The sequence below is a fragment of the Patiria miniata genome, unplaced genomic scaffold (assembly GCF_015706575.1).
Source record: "Patiria miniata isolate m_02_andy unplaced genomic scaffold, ASM1570657v1 HiC_scaffold_20, whole genome shotgun sequence".
Lineage (NCBI taxonomy): Eukaryota > Metazoa > Echinodermata > Asteroidea > Valvatida > Asterinidae > Patiria > Patiria miniata.
In genome coordinates, this window is record NW_024037059.1 from 16,276,914 (window position 1) to 16,295,549 (window position 18,636).

The 18,636-nt window shown below is 37.5% G+C and overlaps 2 protein-coding genes across 2 annotated transcripts; both read right to left on the minus strand.

The window, feature by feature from the left end:
• Positions 1 to 54: 54 nt before the first annotated feature.
• On the minus strand, positions 55 to 9,211 carry LOC119727583 (bifunctional epoxide hydrolase 2-like). The gene is made up of 20 exons (XM_038199519.1): positions 9,071 to 9,211; positions 7,870 to 7,990; positions 7,622 to 7,706; positions 7,030 to 7,186; positions 6,149 to 6,348; positions 5,807 to 5,929; positions 5,163 to 5,231; positions 4,888 to 4,983; positions 4,665 to 4,743; positions 4,361 to 4,395; positions 4,103 to 4,129; positions 3,715 to 3,800; positions 3,351 to 3,465; positions 2,913 to 2,987; positions 2,542 to 2,593; positions 2,277 to 2,379; positions 1,853 to 1,922; positions 1,656 to 1,736; positions 1,451 to 1,509; positions 55 to 1,003 (listed from the first exon to the last, which is right to left on the minus strand). The coding sequence occupies exons 2-20, from the start codon at positions 7,965 to 7,967 to the stop codon at positions 919 to 921; spliced, it is 1,695 nt and encodes a 564-aa protein (XP_038055447.1). The 5' UTR covers positions 7,968 to 7,990; positions 9,071 to 9,211; the 3' UTR covers positions 55 to 918.
• A 480-nt stretch (positions 9,212 to 9,691) lies between these two features.
• On the minus strand, positions 9,692 to 18,354 carry LOC119727588 (transmembrane protein 272-like). The gene is made up of 6 exons (XM_038199527.1): positions 18,159 to 18,354; positions 15,371 to 15,503; positions 14,005 to 14,115; positions 13,730 to 13,789; positions 13,180 to 13,404; positions 9,692 to 12,492 (listed from the first exon to the last, which is right to left on the minus strand). Exons 1-6 carry the CDS (start codon positions 18,195 to 18,197, stop codon positions 12,314 to 12,316), a joined length of 747 nt encoding a protein of 248 aa, XP_038055455.1. The 5' UTR covers positions 18,198 to 18,354; the 3' UTR covers positions 9,692 to 12,313.
• Between the last annotated feature and the right edge of the window lie 282 nt (positions 18,355 to 18,636).

The following is an 18,636-nucleotide window of genomic DNA, read 5'->3' on the forward strand; positions in this document are numbered from 1 at the left end:
GGTTGCTTTAATACTGGCCACTAGCTGAAATCACAAATTTCTGTAGGCATGTTCTTGCGATAAAACCAATTTATATTTTATTTTATTGGGCACACTTTGGTACACATTTGAATAGTTTAAAAATGTATTTTTCAACAAATTGCTTTTAACTTTGTGCATATGCCACAAAATAAGTAGTATGTTTCATACACTGGTGCCATTACCACACTTTGCAATTTTTAACTTTCAACTGTTCAATTCCTTACCCTTCACATATTTTCTTGCTTTTTAAAGGGCTTTCTCTCTTTTACCTTGTCATCAATTTAAAGATCTTAAATCTGCAAGAATGTTTTGCAGCATTTTGATAGGTCATTCAAAAATGCCGTAAAAATTAACATTGATCAAAATCTACAATTTGTTTTTAAAACAGTGACAAATTGTGAAAAATTTGTTGAAAAATGTGTTCATATATAACACCAAACTATTTTCAACTCGCACCTAGTTATTTTTCTACCATAGAAAATTTCCCTTTCCATAATTTTATAGTACTGTTAAAAAAACTTTAAACATTTGAAAGAATGCATACATTTCATTTCATTATAAAAAAAGTGAACTTTTTTAAATTACAAATTTTACATATTGACAAATTCAACAAAATATCAAAACTACCTGAAATCTTTGATATATTTGCTTCGTAAATCTTTACACATTTTTAATTATTGATTGCATTGCAATTATAAATTACAAAAGCACCATATTGCCTAACAAGTAATATGTTCTTCACTAAAAAATACTTCATCAAGTAAAGTTTTCTTTCAATCTGACTTTAGATAATTTTATATTAAACTTATCTCCTACCTACAACTGCCACTGAAATCTTGGACGCAAAGTTGCCATGGCTACAGAGTTGCCATGGATCCATGAGGTTGCTATGGTAATTTACAGTCTAGATTCTACATGAACATTAGCCTTTTCATGGATGTCGTTGAGCCATGTGATGAGACCATCGTTCAATTCTCTGGGCCTGTGATGAATTAAGACGAACAGGCCATGTTATAATGGGCTGGACTATTGGCCATGTGCGTATCACGGCCCTCTACAGATGAAAATGAGTAAGGTGAATACATTCAATGCTTCTTCATGTTATTTCAAACTTGGCTTTCTAGGCCCCCCCCCCCCCCCCAAAAAAAACGTCGGATACTAGAAACTTTACAAAACTTTACAAAATTGTAAAACAGATCTCAAAATATTCAACTCACAACAATTCAAGGACTGTAAAAAAAGCCCATGGAAATACATGTCTTACTTATCCAGTTTGAATGGGGTATATTAGCTGGGCCTGAGAATAAAGGTACCCAAACAGAATGTTCTGAATGGAATAAGAACTTTTAAGTTGTGGGATATTTCTGCAAACTCAAATGTTGTTAAGACATTTAACAGGAATGAGTCATGTGATATTTGGATATCTTACTTTTCCATCTGAGTCCAATGGCCACAGTCCTTGATGTGCAGACGAGACAGATTAGGGACCTGGAAAATATTTAACCAAAAAAAAAAACCCACAAAATTGGAAAACAAATTCATCAACAGATACTGTATTAAATTGACTAATAAAGAACCATCAATAAAAATCAGTGTGTTATTGATAACCTAAATTTATGTGGTTGTTATCATACCCATGGTTCCATATATCTACTACTTTCTGGAGTCAAGACACGATCTTTCTCCGCTGTAACCATCAGAGCCGGGGCATGGATCTATGACGATTGAAAGAATACCAAGATATATTAATATATAATCAATTTTAGAGTTCATATAAAATCTCAGTGTTTAAATAATTCATCCTTCAAATAACAATTAATTGTGGATTTACCTTACGGCCAATGTCTTTCAGGGAATCTCTCCAATTTTGTTCAACATTCCGGTACCAGTTCAGAGGACCCCTAAACAAAAATAGAACTGTGTAATATTATACAAATAATACAAACTTTTCACAATATTACACAAAAGTATTATCAACAGCCTAATATCAATTAGTCCCGTAACCTTGACCCTCACTTGGGCTTGCCTGGATTAGGTCAGAAACTTTTCAGACCAATATCTTGCTTAACGGCGCTCATCATTGTTCACTTTGAACTGGAACAGCAATTTCAGCTGTTTGGCCTTTTAGGAAAGCAGTGGCTTAAGAAATCTTTAAATAGAAATAACTATCCTTAAAAAACTATGGTTATTAAAACTGTTCAATTAGCTTATAATTAGGGCTTGCTCAGTTCAATTAAACCAAGTTTTTCACCTACCTGAATCCTGATGTCTTGTACTGCTTGACGTAGTAAGCCAAATCTTTCTCAGTAAGCAGCGAAGGTCTAGACAGATCATCGGGAACACCAACTAACAAACCACCTGTTGAAAACAACAAATCGCTCTGGTGGAGTTTTCAGAGTTTTCAGGGAACTGCCACTCTTAAACCCTTTTATGGAATAAGGAAATCACGAGAACATAAATTGCTTAGGTCTTGCATGTACGAGGTCCTGATACATGGTACCATGCCTAGTGTACACTTACCTCTCTCTCTTACATTATGAACACCAATCTTCTCTGATCCTGGGTAATGGTCCTGCCAATGAATAAAATTACAATTGTTAGAATAAAAATGACTTGAAAAAAGCATAAGAGAAACTTGTTTCCACGAACAATAACGTGATAAAACCTACTATAGGGTACATGCATGCGGATGACATTATTTCAGACTCGTGGCCCCTAAGCAAGGATACTAACTTTCATTATAGCGCTTCCATGCCATTGGTAGAGCACCAGTATACAGACACAAAGTACGGAAGTTTTCTGGGACATCTCCTACGGTCCTTTTAATTTAAGTTTGAAGACGGTTTGGATGTGAGGGGAGTGATTCAAGCATGAAGAAAACACAATCTTACCCGTTTCCCCGGAGCTCTGAAAAATAACTTCAAAGTTTTCTCCAAGTCCTTCTCTAGTTCAGCTTCGGCCACGCCCTACACAGAATGAACAAAACAAACAAATAAACCATAACTAATAATAATAATGAACAAAATCACTCAGCTGGACCTCATCAAGTGAAAAGGGTTTTTGAAATCTCTGCTTCATCGTCGAGTTTTGCTACAGGCTGCAGCTTTATGATTTTATCCTTCCCGACTTGACAGTGCAATATTGGTCCACCATCTGCTTCAGAGGCAGCAAATCCTGCCACACACAACCAATAATTGGTGTAATTTCACTAGATTTAAGCACTGCGAGATTGTTATGAATCTCACGCTGAAGGGAAAGACCAAGCCAAGGGCACTGATACGGAAACCTCCAAAAGTTGAAATAAAAAACACAACTTTGACGGTACTTACTGGAGTTTGGAAGTACAGCTGGTAGTCAAACATGCCTGGTTTCTGATACATTCTCTGCAGTGGGTTGTTCTTAGGGTTGGGAGGAAAGTAAGCAGTATTCACACCAACAACACCTCTGAAAAATGAGACAAATAAAAACAAGGGAAACTGAATGTGAACAATAAGCTACTTAAGATGTCAAATTCTTAAATCCCAACATTTTGTTATGAGGACAAAGAGAGGTACCCCACAATATTGTTTGATAATAAGCATGATTTCTCAAATACCTACAGTAAAACACAGGGAATTGGGCTGTCTAAACAGCAATATTTAAAGGAATTAGCATAACATTTACTTTCTAAACAATGGCAAACTAAATGTTTACCTTGTGCGTTCTGGATACCTGAGAGCCATTTTCCACACAATAGCACCACCCCAATCATGACCAACAAAAACAGCTCTTGGTATACTCTGAAAAACAAATCAATTAAAGAAAAATAAATAACAAGAAGTATGCATTAAGACAATAAAACAATTCCATTTGGTTTTTAGATAAGACTAGCTCTGAAAAGAACCATCTTACTAAACAGTTTGAACAGTGTGCTCAGTTCTTCAAGATTAGTACCAAATTAGCATTCTAATGTGTTACAGACTACAACATGACTGCTTGATAACTAAAATATAATCGTAGGAAGTAAAATCATATCATTTACAACCAGTAGATTGATGAACACCTAAAACATAAGATTTTTTTCATTTTCGTTTTGACTTACCAAGGAATCTAGGAGAGCTGATAGATCCTACAAAGACACATGAATAATGGAACACATTGTAAAAAATCAATATGTAAGGCTTTGTATATATTGATAAGACTTAAAATGATGTAAAAAGTGAAGTGTGGGATTTGAGCTGAGATGGAACAAATATGCAGGCAAAATATCTAAAATAATGCCTGAAAGAAAATTTAAAAAGTAAGAATAATTAAAAAAAAAAAAAAAAAGGGAACTTAACTGTAAATGTGTGACACTTACCCTGCACAGACAGTCTTGAGTGTAATCTTGAATATCTGAAAATCAAACATAATAAACATCTTGCGAAGTAAGACAGATTCTGGGATGGAGAGAGGAACAAATAGGAATAAATTCTACATGGTTTTGAAGTACCAATCTTTTTTTAATTTTAAATTTTCTAATATGATTATTCAACTGGACTCACAACATACAATAGGAGTAGCACACAGAACAAATTCCTGATATGCTTCCATGCCACAAACTACAACCTTTCTTTTGAAGAAAAAAAAGAATACAACACTGATAAAATGAGTGAAGTTCTCACCAGATGGAGACGAGGAATCCCCATAGCCTCTTTGATCAGGAACAATGACACGGTAGCCAGCTAAGACCAAGGCAGGAATCTATTGTAGAACAAATCACGGGGTAAAACGTGAACTAGTAGATTGTTTGTAGACTTGGTCTTCTTCACATGTGGGCACTAAGCATAAAATGACACATGTTGCACGAATTAAAAAAAGCAACACTGAGGTACGATCTAATCTCACCTGTTTTCTCCATGAGTACCAAGATTCAGGGAAACCATGGCACAGGACGACCACCGGACCTTCTCCTATATCAACGTAATGCAACTTGATGCCATCCTGTTTAAAAAACAAATATGATTTAAGAATTAAAATTATATAATTGTGTAAAAAAAAGGAGCAGAAACAGGTGGAAATATTTTTTCTAATACAGAAATATTCTTATGATTTTCTAGAATATGACCAAACAATGTCCCGACATCCAGATTGAATTGATAATTGTTGTTTCTTTGACATACCTTTGTTGTTACGTAGCTGTGAGTTAATTTATCAGGGTCAGCTGAAATTGGTGATGCCGGCTGAAACACCTGGGAATAAAAATACAAAGGAAGGAAGTAAAGTACAAGAAGTTTTACTTTCAGTACCTCACAAAGATTGATGGTGATAGTTAATGACTACTCACATCAATACCAGTGTATTCTTGAATCTCTGCAAGGGCTGATTGTGGATCCTTACAGTACCTCACAAAGATTGACAGTGATAGTTAATGACTACTCACATCAATACCAGTGTATTCTTGAATCTCTGCAAGGGCTGATTCAGGATCCTTACAGTAACTCACAAAGATTGATAGTGATAGTTAGTGACTACTCACATCAATACCAGTGTATTCTTGAATCTCTGCAAGGGCTGATTCAGGATCCTTACAGTAACTCACAAAGATTGATGGTGATAGTTAATGACTACTCACATCAATACCAGTGTATTCTTGAATCTCTGCAAGGGCTGATTGTGGATCCTTACAGTAACTCACAAAGATTGATAGTGATAGTTAATGACTACTCACATCAATACCAGTGTATTCTTGAATCTCTGCAAGGGCTGATTCAGGATCCTTACAGTAACTCACAAAGATTGATAGTGATAGTTAGTGACTACTCACGTCAATACCAGTGTATTCTTGAATCTCTGCAAGGGCTGATTCAGGATCCTTGAACAAGATGGTATTTATTCCCAGTTTCTTAGCGCTCTTCAGATTACCCTTCAGATCATCAATAAAGATGGTCTGCAAAAAGAAAAATCACTTTAAAACAGTCAACAACAAATGTGAAATGACTCAACTGGACTAGAGTCACAAAGTTTGGTGACTCATTACAACTCTGTATCCCTACACCGTCTCCGTAGGTCAAACAAGTTCCTATAAATTCTTTCAAATCCCGCCTCTTCATTCTTTTACTTTCTCCGTCCTATCAAGGCTCATCATATTAATCTAAAAGATTCTTACTTCTTCAGGAGAAACACCAAGCCTCTTGCAAGCCAAGCTGTAAATCTCTGGTTCAGGTTTCCTCAGGCCAGTCCTACAAGATTCAATTATCTCGTCAAACATGAACCTCATCATGAGCAGGAAGTTGGCACTGTCTGGTTCTTCAGACCCAGAGGGCAAGTCAAAGATGAAGTTGTTAGTCAGGACACAAGTTTTCAAACCTACGGGCAACAAAACCAAAAACGTGAAAATGAATTACAGAATTGCAGGATCAGCCTGATAAACATTCCCTTACAAAGTGTCAATTAATGATCAATACCCCAAATCCAGGGACCATTGTCCAGTGTTGTACTTGAGTCTGTTACGTCCCAACTAAACCAAGGTCCCAACTTCAGCAGGGACCATCTCAACTTACATGTTGTAGTTGAAACACTTTGGTAGAGACAGGTCCAACCTAAGTTGGGATTGTCCCGACTGAAGTTGTGACTGATGGCTAGTTGAGGTATTACAATTAAGTCCATTGCAAGACCATCACAAGTCCTCCAGTCCCAAGTCAACTCACAAGCTATTCAAATGAAATGTGACTAACAAAGGCAAAACCTAATTTGATTTATATCACCCCGACGCAAAAATTCCATCTTATAAAAGGCATTCCTTGTTATTGCTCAACCCTTGCTACATGTAACTGGACTTGTGAATTGACTTGTGATTTACTTGTGGCTGGATTTGTGATTGACTTGAGAACAATATAATGACACTGTCTCAAATTGACAAGTATGAAGTCTAAAGAATAAGATACTTGTGTATTGCATAGTGTTGGCGTCTGAAGAACTGAGAAAGCTCCTTGAATAGATAAGGATTAATATGAGATGAGTTGGACAATGATTTATCAAAATATTTACCATGATTCTTCAAGTTGACAACAGCATTGATCATCTCGGTATGAGGAGGCTGTTTATGTAATCCACCAATCATCTGCTTGAGACTGAACGTCTTGGGAATCTCCGTGTTTGTCTCTGTGGCTGATTGCTGGAAATCCTTCTGCAGTTCTTTCAGCATCTGACAGGAAACAAAGGAAGTTGAATACTCAACAAATTGAGGAAAATGCAAGTAGTGAAAATGTCAAAATTTACTGTGACATGTATGTGCATGTATTTCAACCTTTTTCTTATGCCAGAACTGAAAATTATTCCGACTGAAAAATTGGTTCACGACCATTCCCCTAACTGCTGCGCACAAATCAGGTACTACTTCTCCCTATATTTGGGGGGGGGGGAGGGGGGTTCGAACTGTGTTTTACTTGCAAACAGTTTAACAGTCAGACGATCACGGTCATACAAACTTTAGACAAACCTAAACTTTGACACTCAACCTGTCTTCTTCACAAAGAAATGGCTTACAAATGCTTTAACTTAAAACACCAATCAGTGGTCAACTGTTTGTGAAGTTTTGATGTGTGATATTTGAAAGCTTAATTTGATGCAACCGTGGTACCTGTGAGATGGAAAGGTCTCCCCTCTCAGCTCTGCAGAAAGCATTGTCTGGAGCGCCTTTCCTTAAGACATTCACCAGGAAAGTCCTGCAACAATCATAATCGATTGTAGTGAAAGTAATGGTTTGGTAGGATAACATTTCAAAGAATTCTTCAAGTCTCAAACAGAAAAGACTAAAGCTTTACAGAATTCATTTGCTGATAAATTTTGGTAATGATTCCTAACAATTTCAATCCGAAGCCCACTTACGCTGGCAAGCCATGTGTCTCAGCAAGTTGCATCAGATAGTGGAGAGGACTCTTGATGAGAACGCCACCAACATCAAAGATAGCAGCCTTGATTGCCATCCCGGATCTTGATTGAATCAACTCTGTCAAGGTCAGGAAGTGAGGGATCGGGTGTAAGTTGGATCTCAGGGATCTAGTCCAGCGTTTCTGGATCCTTCATGACAATGGCAGCATGTTATGTAGGTCAGTCAGAGACAATAACGTACATAGGCATTTTTAATTTTATACCTCGTTTGACCAGTTCTCAAACTTTTGCCAAACCCAATATCAATCCCCCCCCCCTTGCCACCCCCCCCCCCCCTTGCCAACCTCCCCCCCCCCCCCAAAAAAAATAATAATCATTGATCGTGTTGCATTGATTCGGCAAGTTCAGCATCAGACTGGGACCGTGAGTGCATAAAAACATGCAAAATTACTACTGACGTTTTTTTACTCACCATTTGGCTAATTAATGCCCACACAACAATACATCAAAATGCTATAGTTGCAAGCATGTCACCTGCAAAATTTGAGACCTTAAATCCAATTTTAAGGCAAGGTTTTGGCAGTTCAAAAACCATCCACGTCAATCTCCATGCTCTGGAAATGGGTGTGTGATTCCCAATGTATTCTGGGTAGGTGTAGGAAGAGCCTTGCAGCTTACTTGTTTTTTAATCAATGGCCAAATGAACATAGCGCCCTCTGCTAAAAAATGAAACATTTTGCATTCACTCAGATCAACAAGAGGGCGCTGTTTTATCTACACGATGGAAATGTTATATAGCTGAGGAGTCTTTTTGCACAGTGCATTGCAGTACACATCAATGTGATGTCTCACGTATGGATTTCGATAACTCTCTGCAAAATTAGAATTAAAAGCTGAAATTTTGGTGATGCAATGCTCACAACAGCAACTTTCCTAGGCAGAAGTTTCGGGGATTATTGAAGAAACTGTAGTGAGTAAGAAGCTTGCAAATTTGATTCACACTGGTTTTATCATGCAGCACAAAGTTTTGCACGATATGGATACCTTAAGTTTTGGGACTCTCATACACAGTATTGAGAGTCCCAAATTTTCGGACTAGTTCAGCATGTTCAGAAACCGAGTTTAAATTTGACCGGTGATGTTCAATGCAAAGTAAACCTACTATATTTCCTGGGGGTTTTTTTCTTCTATAACTTACCTCAACCTCAAACCAACTCCCTTTATTCGAAGATCTGAGACACTTCTATCCCAATATCCCGATTTTGGGTTCAACAACACGTTCAGCCGTGCAACAAACAGGCAAAAGCAGACGAAGTGCAATGGATTGAATAAAGACAAATACCCTTCGGTATACACGTGCGCACTACACATAAAAGAGTCTGGGTTCCAGGTTCATTCTGAAGTTGGGGGGCGTGACCTGTCACATAATGATGGAGGGAGGGGACATAACATATTTTACATACGGTTATCTCGTTGAAAAACCTGACCCGTGATTGGCTTATTTTCCCTCATACTAAAGATCAGGTTGTTAGAGAGTTATATACCAACAAAAAGAGCGGCCGTCACAGATACAAACTGGACCTGAAATGGACTGACCCCTCCCCCCCCCCCCCCCGCAACCACTTCACCAAGAGATTTCTATTTTAAGACATGAGGTAATCTGGATCGTTAGGGGTTCTGATAATTAGATTTTTCCAAGCAGGAGTTTTGTTTCCAGCTTCTTCACCCAAAAAATCAAATTCTCCTCAACCCTTCGCCAAGAGCAATTTATCAAATGCCTACTGCATCCATACATCATTATCATGACAGTGAACATTTATTGGAGTTGTAATATATTGCCACAATTTTTATTTGTCCAGATCTCAGAAATCATTGAAACAAATAAAAAAAACACCATTTCTTTGAGTTCTTAATAAAAAAATCCACTTATTTAACAGTTATACAAACATTGTTTGTACACACAAATTTCACACATTTTCTCAATGATATATACATTCTTTTTTGAATGAATCATAAACTGAGTAACAGTTTGAACGGGTTCAATTTTTAGAACATTACACATCTTCTCAAACAAGATTACCAGGCAATGAATAGTGTTTTATATAAATGGCCTTTGATCAAAGAATGCTTAATATTGTTCCCTGGTTGTAGTTCATAAACAAAAAGTATCAATTTTGGGAGGTTTATTTAAAATTGAAAGTCAAATATTAACTGAAAATAATATCATTTTGACTATTACAAAATATATTTAACATGTAAGTATGAAATGTTGTTTTACAAAATCGTACATTGAAAAGATAAAGATATGACTAGATTAATTTTATTTGATTGATTTTTTTTTGCTTATCCCATAAAATATACAAACAACAAACAATTACTTAATATACAAGCAACAACAGGAAAGTAAACTATCACCCACTAGTGTGATTTAAAACCATGTACATTCAATTATGACTTAAACAGGGAACAACCTTTACCGTTTTCTTGCATCCATTCCTTCACCAACTTACAGCAATTCCAATTTTCAAGCACAAAACATAGAAAGCAAACAGTAATGTGGCTGCAAATTAATGGCGTAAAGGAAGCAACTTAGAGATTGTGTATTACCCCATGTGAGCAAAACAAAAATAAGGTCACATGGGACAATACATAAAGATTGAGCAAATGAGATAAAATGAAACTATTCTTTTAAGCCGTTTAAGCTACGGGTTAAACTGGTACGTGCACCTGTTTTACATATTTCATGAGAAAAGTCATCTAGAAATTGTAGCAATGATTCGGAAAAACAGCAAGAGAACTATCAGTTGAATTTAAGTCTATCTAGAATTCCAATAATTACACCAAACAAACATACAATGCAGTACTGAAATATTCATGACATATGCCCGATTTTAACTGAAACTGCAGAAAAATTTGTGTCTCTCTGCTACAAGTCAGATTTCGTAAAAGAAAGGATGTTCAATTTTATTGAATTACATAAATTATTTGTGAATCTTCTGTAAAAGTTCAATACAATTGAATCTGTTGGCTTAAAACTTATTCGTATAAATATTCAGGCTTTAACCTTATGGTCACCACAACTAAAACCTATTTTCATTTTTGAAATTGGGATGCTGTATTCACTGGATTTTCACAGAAGATTAAACATTTTTTTCTTCACAGAAGAAATTATTTTTTGGTAAAAGAATCCCTATAGTACCAAATTTACAGAGTATCCAGTGCACGAGATATGACAGAGTAAATGGGTACATTCTTTTGAAACCTTTTTTAGCCAGTCTTTAGCAGGGTCTACTAAAATCACCTTTTTCTAGCAATTTTACAGCTGATCAAGTACTGCGAATGCATGACTTCAATCATTCAGAGAGTTGTAAAAAAAATATTTACACATGTACTTTTGCAATATACAAAGAGCAAATCTGGTGAAGTGAATAAGGGTGTTTATGAGACATTAGCAGGCAAGCTTTAAACATAATTTGCTCCAAAAACTCTTCTTCTTTTTTTCTTTTAAAGACTGAAGACCACTTAACAATAATATGAAAGCTGAATCACATAATTCAAGGCGACATTGCACTAATGAAAATTTAACTGAACTTGCTTCCCATCTGTTAACCTGTACATTATTGGGTACTATGCACACTGTGAAAAAGAACAAACTACTAGTGTTATTTAGCCTTAAACAGATCCCGTGGACAAATAGGTAACGGTGATAGCCAATCTACTTTCCATAAGTAGTCTGCCATTGATGACAATAAATGTCATGTATCTGAGTGAAAACCAATCTCCCGATTCATACCCTTCATATAAAAACATAAAACAATTGAAGAAAATTTAATTTGAAAGTCAGACGTCAACCTAGATATTGGAGCTACTTAACAGAAAATCATACATAGTAACTTATTCTGCTACATAAAATTGAGTAGGGTGCCTGTCACAACTGACTGATATAAATCCCACATAAGAGTTATATTTCAAAAACTAGAGAGCGCACTCCGTACACAACGCACACACGCGGACATGCCGACATGAACCTGCTGCCACCATACCTTAGGTGGACCAATCAGGATTGGTCATAAGCCCTGCCTGGCTTAGCAACGGCTTGGAAACGTCATCAGCTCAGTCAAAGTAAACAAACTGCGCAAGTGCACTCAGTCTCTGAATGCAAGGTGTACGTACGTCATACGTACGCACGCATGCGCTTTATTAGAAAACTATTCAAATGTCTTCCATTGTTCCACCTAAAATATGGCAGTTACGCGTCCATGTCGGCACATGCGCGTACAGGGAAAGCGCTCTCTAGATTTTAAATATAACTCTATGATATCCCATGACATGTTGATAGATAATCAGTTGGTAACCAGTAAGCATCTTTGTCTGCTTAGCAGCTTTATCAGATCGGAAACAACAGTTTGAAGAGTGATTTCTCCAAACTTGCTTCAGTTTTTCACTCACTAACAGCAGCAGTTGCACCTGCAGCACAGCAGACACAGCAGCATGCTAATGCAACCAGGATGTAGCAACTTGTTATGATCCAAAAGGCAAAGTAGTACAACGGACCAAAGCAGTAATTAGCGTCGAGGATGTTGTCACTCGGTGGATAGTTTCTGTACACCCACACGTTACCTAGCAATCAAACGGAAAATAACAATTATAAAATCAAACAAACCAAATATAATCCCACCAAATATGTGCTCTTTAACCCTAACTCCCTAGGCCTTTTTGCTAGGATGTAGCCTCAATCCTGCAAAATCCTCCAATTGGCCTCGTGGAAAAATAGCATATAGCCTCAATCCTGCAAATTCCTCCTCTATTTCTTGAATATGGTCCATGGAGGGGTGACCACTGCCTGAATCCTGCAAAATCCTCCGGCTATGACCGTCAATAGGCTGAGGCAGAGGCAGTGACATCCTGGAGCTGTGCGGAGGATGTCAAGTATAATCAAGGGCTAAATTTATGCACGGCTGAGCATAAACAACACAAGGTCCAGCCCAAGACCTTGACATAGTGCGAACTTCAAAATCAGCAACCCACTTTTGCCATGTAACCTCAATCCTGCAAATTCCTCCAATTTGCAAAAGGATTTTGGAGGATTCAGGACGGTTAGGGTTAAGTAAAGTCTTCTTTAATTTGCCAGGATAGTCACGTGCAATTTTCAAAACCCAATAATAAATGCCTTTATTTCTCTTCAAAACTGACTTGTTAGAGCAGTATTATGGGTAGTACAGATGTAACTCCTGTTTCATTTAATCTCTTTACTAAACCAAACAGTGAAGTTTGGCAAAGATTTCAAAGGAAAACAGGAAAACCTACCAGCAATAAAGAATGCAAAGAGGAAGCATCCTATGAGACGACTGAAAGTGTTTTCTTTTCTGTTCTCCGGTTCTTCCTCATTATTGCCTTCAGTGTCTTGGTCTTGTCTCCTCTTGCACCTGACGATCAGATCAATGGCTGATTTCAGGATGTAGAAGGATCCAGTCACTACCAAATAGATGGGGATCTTAGGCTCAACGGGACAATCATTTATGTATATGGCACCTGCGGGTAAAACAAAATATTTCAAAACTTATAAAGTGGCATACGCACATCTAATTTGACTATTAATGCAAAGTGCCATCGTCTTCAAAAATATTTGTTAGAAATTACAATTATTTGTTTATCTTTGATATGTTGCACTTTTGGGCTCCGATACATTCACTTTATTTGTTAATTAGATTTATCAGTTCATCATTCAATTCATCCAAAAATGTTTGGAATTTTGTCTAAAATTTTACTTTACAAAAACCAGGGTTAAAGATCTGAATTAATTGGAATACCAACCAATTTTGAAAACCAAAAAAAGACTTGTGTTGTAAACTCTTACCAACTACAATCATAGCGATAGGAACAGCCAGCATTACACCCAGGACAACCGTGACAACAACTGTAAAACAGAACAAGAATTCAGAACACAATAATTACAAGACATTTTTCCTCCTACCATACATTACAATCTGTTCAACTTTGTAGGTCAAATCGAAGTTCAAGAAACACAACAAAAGGACACAGCAATATGAGACATACATTTACGGTTTTTTCACATCTCCTTCGTTTCTGGGATGGTATTGTATCTAAAAATCTAAAACCGCTAATACATACTTGTGTTGAGTAAGATGCTGATGACTTTGACTAGAAAGTGCACCGGAGTGGAGGATGTATTCTTGGCATCTTGCATCTTGCCAAAAATGGCCTGGTAAGAAGGTGGGGCATCTGTCAAGAACACAATTAAGAAATCATTACAAAGCAACATTCATCAGGAACACAGCCTAATACTGTGTTAAATATCTGAAAGAGTTTTGTCAGATACTTAGTGAAGGTAGTAAGCACTACCAAAACTTTTGGCAGCTTTTTGAATGTGTAGGTAGGCTAAGACTGGGTTCAAGTTGATATATAACTTAAAGGGAATGTACATCATTGGCTTTTGCTGTAATTTTCAGAAATGAACTTTTTGGGGGTTAGTATAATAGATCAAATATTGTTGCACTGACATGTTTGACGTTTTGTGTTCGAAAATGCTGGAAAAATCAAGAAAAACAAAAATATTCAAGTAGTCTGGTTCCCTGACTCCACTAAAGATGAAATGGATCAAAAATACTGGAAAATTGTAAGGTAAGGGAACCAGTCTAGCTGGCCTGCACCCGTTCATGAACATGGAACCAACAGCTAGCAAAACAAAATTTAGACTAAAAAAAATGGTAAATTTGGAGCAGTAATTGAAAAATAGTTAGGTTTTTCCAACGGTGGTCGGCCGATCAGCGTTGGAAATGTATACAATATACCATTTTCTTGAAAATGGCTTCACACCAGGTGCCATAATTTTACAGGATGCTTTAGCATGTCATTTACCAACATCCTAGTAAGGTATTTCGTAACAACTTGGTAGTTTTATTTTTCGTTGTTTGCAAATGTTGTATTTTCCCTTTAATAAGGTAAAAGTTAACAGTAGTACCATGTGACACATCTCTTTTGTGACTAGTTTGTGAGGTCTGAAAAGAAACGGAGGAAACTCAACGTTTGGGACAGTACTCTCTGCTTGTCGTCAGGAGACTGAAGGGACTCCAGCAGTGCAGCGCGTGATTGATGCAACTGTGGAACCAGAGCAGGAGATACTGGGTCCTTCATCACGCCCTTCATTGCTTCCAGTCACACTACATGACACCCCTTCTCTGTTGGAACCCCTTCCCTGACGATGGGCAGAGTATACTGTCCGCAACGTTGAGTTTCCCTTTGAAACCGAGATGACTAAATTTCATCTGTTACAAATGCACATGAAAATTACCCCTCCCTGTATCTCTTTTTTTTTCTGACATTCAGATGCAATGAACTCACAATACTCTCCAAAGGAAACCCTGACTTGTCAATCTAGAATCAAGCACTTCTAGAATTCTATTCTTGGTTAAGCTAGCTTTAAAATTATGCTCAAACATGGGAATACAGTACATGAGACATAACTTTTAACACATACCTTGCGCAATTTCATCGTAAGCTGGGGGTGGAGCTTCAATGGAAGGATCAGCAGGATTCACACTCGTGCCATAGTCAGGGGGAGGAGGTACACTATTTGTAAGACCAAGTTCTGGATCCACATCTCCAAGGGTCTGTAGGAAGTCCCAAAATTAAATTGGGGAATTAGGAGAATAATTAAATTTGGGGTAATCATGCAGTTTAGGACCCTGTTCCATATAAGAGAACAAAAAGACAGTCCTGTGTTTCGGGACTTCACTTAATATTTTGGCGATGATAAAAGCACGAAAAGTCGCTTATTTGTTTGGACTCACCTGAACAGTTTGCTAAGATACCATGTTCAATATAAGCAGGCTTAATTTTGTAGAAAGAATGCAGGGTTCTGTTTTATGTGGGAAATTATGGGGGTAAAACTTCCGCAGACAGGAAATGGTCTCTGAACTTCAGTGACCCGCACGTCACTACTGCAAAAAACAGGTAAAAAGTCACATTTTCATCCAAAGTATTCATCAAATTTTTAGAACCTTAAAGAGTTTAATTATCTAAATAACAAAGACTGCTGGAGGCTGCAAAAGTAATTTTGGAATTGACACTCCTTCGCTATTGAAGTAAAAATAGAGGTGTCCGATACTACACAAAATTTGATAAAAAGACCCAAAACAAACATTAAATCTAGGGCTGATAATTATTAAAATATTTTTGCCTCACATAGACTTTGAATACAATTAGCTTAAATAGGAAACATGTAAAAAACCCAACTTAAATAGGCTAAATAAATAATCAAATCATGATAATAGAAACGGGAATTCCCAGATCCAACAAAATGGGCGGCCGGGTTTTCCGGCAAACTCACAAACTGACAAAGTGGTCGGTGTCTAAATACTAGTACAATGTTGCATCTGCATGTAGGCATATTAGTTATTTGATACAAATACAATTATTTTCACAAACGCCCCTTTTTAACCTAGCTGGACAAAGTGTCCCACCAACCCGCCCATTTATGTCATGTCATAATGTGACCAGGGTGACCGTTTTAGCCGATTTTCGGCTAACTTAGACAGAATTTTTGTTAAAAAAATGAGTTTGACAGAAAATTTGACAGAATGGATTTTTTTGGAAATTTCTGGCAGAATCTGCAAAAAATGGTTATTTGACAGGATAACAGCAAATTTGAACAAAAAAGTGTATTGATTTGTAATTGTAGGCCTACATTTGTTAAAATTAAAAAAGCTTCAATCCTTTCAAACAAACCCTTGCATAATGGGACAGGTTGGCTGGTCTTGGTGCTGAGGTTCACTGGAAAACGGACTTTGTCATGGCCGGATCCGCATTTTGCCCAATATTTACCGATAATTTCACAACAGACTAAATTGTTTATTAATGTTGTGCCCATTCTTGAAAATCACGCATTCTCGAGAATGGGCGCGCATTCTTAAGAATGAGCGCCCATTCTTAAGAACGAGCACGCGTTCTTAAGAATGAGCGCTCATTCTTAAGATTGGGTGGGAATATCACGTGCACAATTTATGAATTTTGCCCAATCTTAACAAACATTGCACGACATAATCATGTTAATTAAATAAAAGGGAAACAATTCATATAAAGAGGAAAGAAAATGTTCTATGCTTCTGTACTCGTATAACTACGATAATTTGAATCAAATTAAACCTGTTATTATTGCTTTTTTCTGCCCACTATGGGAAGTTTTGTAATAACGGAGGACTGGGAACTAGTCTGGGAAGTGCTTTGTTTAGGCTAGACAAGTTACAAGTCCCTGCATGTATCATATGCGTGCCACGAAAAAAAAACGATGTCCAGAAGCTGCCAAAATTGCTCTTTTGACTAGATAGAATCCAGCTCTGCGACGTTATGGTGGGGTGTGAACAATAAATTGGTGGCAATTTAAATGGGAAATAGCATTAGCACTATGGGATGTCGCAGTATTCATTCTCATTCTTCACATTCTTCATTCTTACGTCCCCCCCCCCCCCCCCCCCCCCCCCCCGCTTTTATTATCCCAAAAATCAGAATTCTTTGCACTAGTATTATTATGTCTCTTATTTTTCCCGGTCCCCCCCCCCCCCCCATATCAATATGCCTTTACTTATCATATCCACTCTACTTTTCAGCGCCGCGCCTTGCGTTGCAACAGTATAATTATCGAGAATCAGTTAACGAGGATTCAGCTAGACTTGCCAAGCGCAGCCGGTGCTCGGCATCGACAAGACCGTTATCTTGTCGCGCATTCTCAAGAATGTGCGCTCAATCTGGAAGAGTTATTTTTTGCCAAGATTGAGCAAGGATCCAGTTGCACATTCTCAAGAATGTGCATGCCCATTCTCGAGAATGCGTGATTTTCAAGAATGGGCACAACATTAATATTAATATTATGTAATTTGAATCTTAATTAAGGCAATACTACCAATCTGCATGTGATGTCATGGATGTTAAGTTTTTATAGTATATTTCGAGTAATTCTGGGGATTTGGGCAGATTTTTTGATAAATCTGACAGATTTTTGATGTGCATTTAGCAGAATTTGGCTGTGACCTTACGGTCACCCTGAATGTGACTGTACTGCATATGACTTTAAATGAGAAACGAAACTCAAATTTCGAAAGCAGGTGACATTTTTACAGTGTCTGAATATTTGACCCTATTGACAAGGACTGCCTGTGCAATGTTGCTGATACTACCACCATGCTACCACACACGTTTTCCTTCCTTTCTCATGTCCTCGGTAGCTTTCTCATTTGTTCTTGTGGCAAAGATCCAACATTTTTTCTTACCTTGTCCGTCATGATGATAGGTCCTTCGTCGGCCGCCATGGTGGTGACACAAGTAGTTTTGACCCGGGATCTTTAGTACGCAGGTACGGTGTGCGTTGAGCTAGCTGTACAGGTACCAGACGACTAAACAAAACGTCATGATCTGAAATTTGCGACTACAGAGTACAGCCGCGGCACTTCCTCGAAAAGTTCAGACACGGATCGAACTATCCGGGATTCATGTGCGTTGCGCGCGAGGGGAGGGGGGCGCTTTTCCCCTCTGGAAAGGCAAAAAAAATGAAGACAAAAAAACGCAAAGAGAGGCGCGAATTCATATTGCAGTTAATTTATTGGGTTTGGGAGGGGGTAGGAAGATGTCCCTGACCACCCTCGAAATTGATGATAAATCGAGAATAGGCCTATTAATGCTGGAACTTGACTACCCTCATTAAAAATTACAATAAATAAAAAAATAAAAAATAAAAACTTACAGGGATTT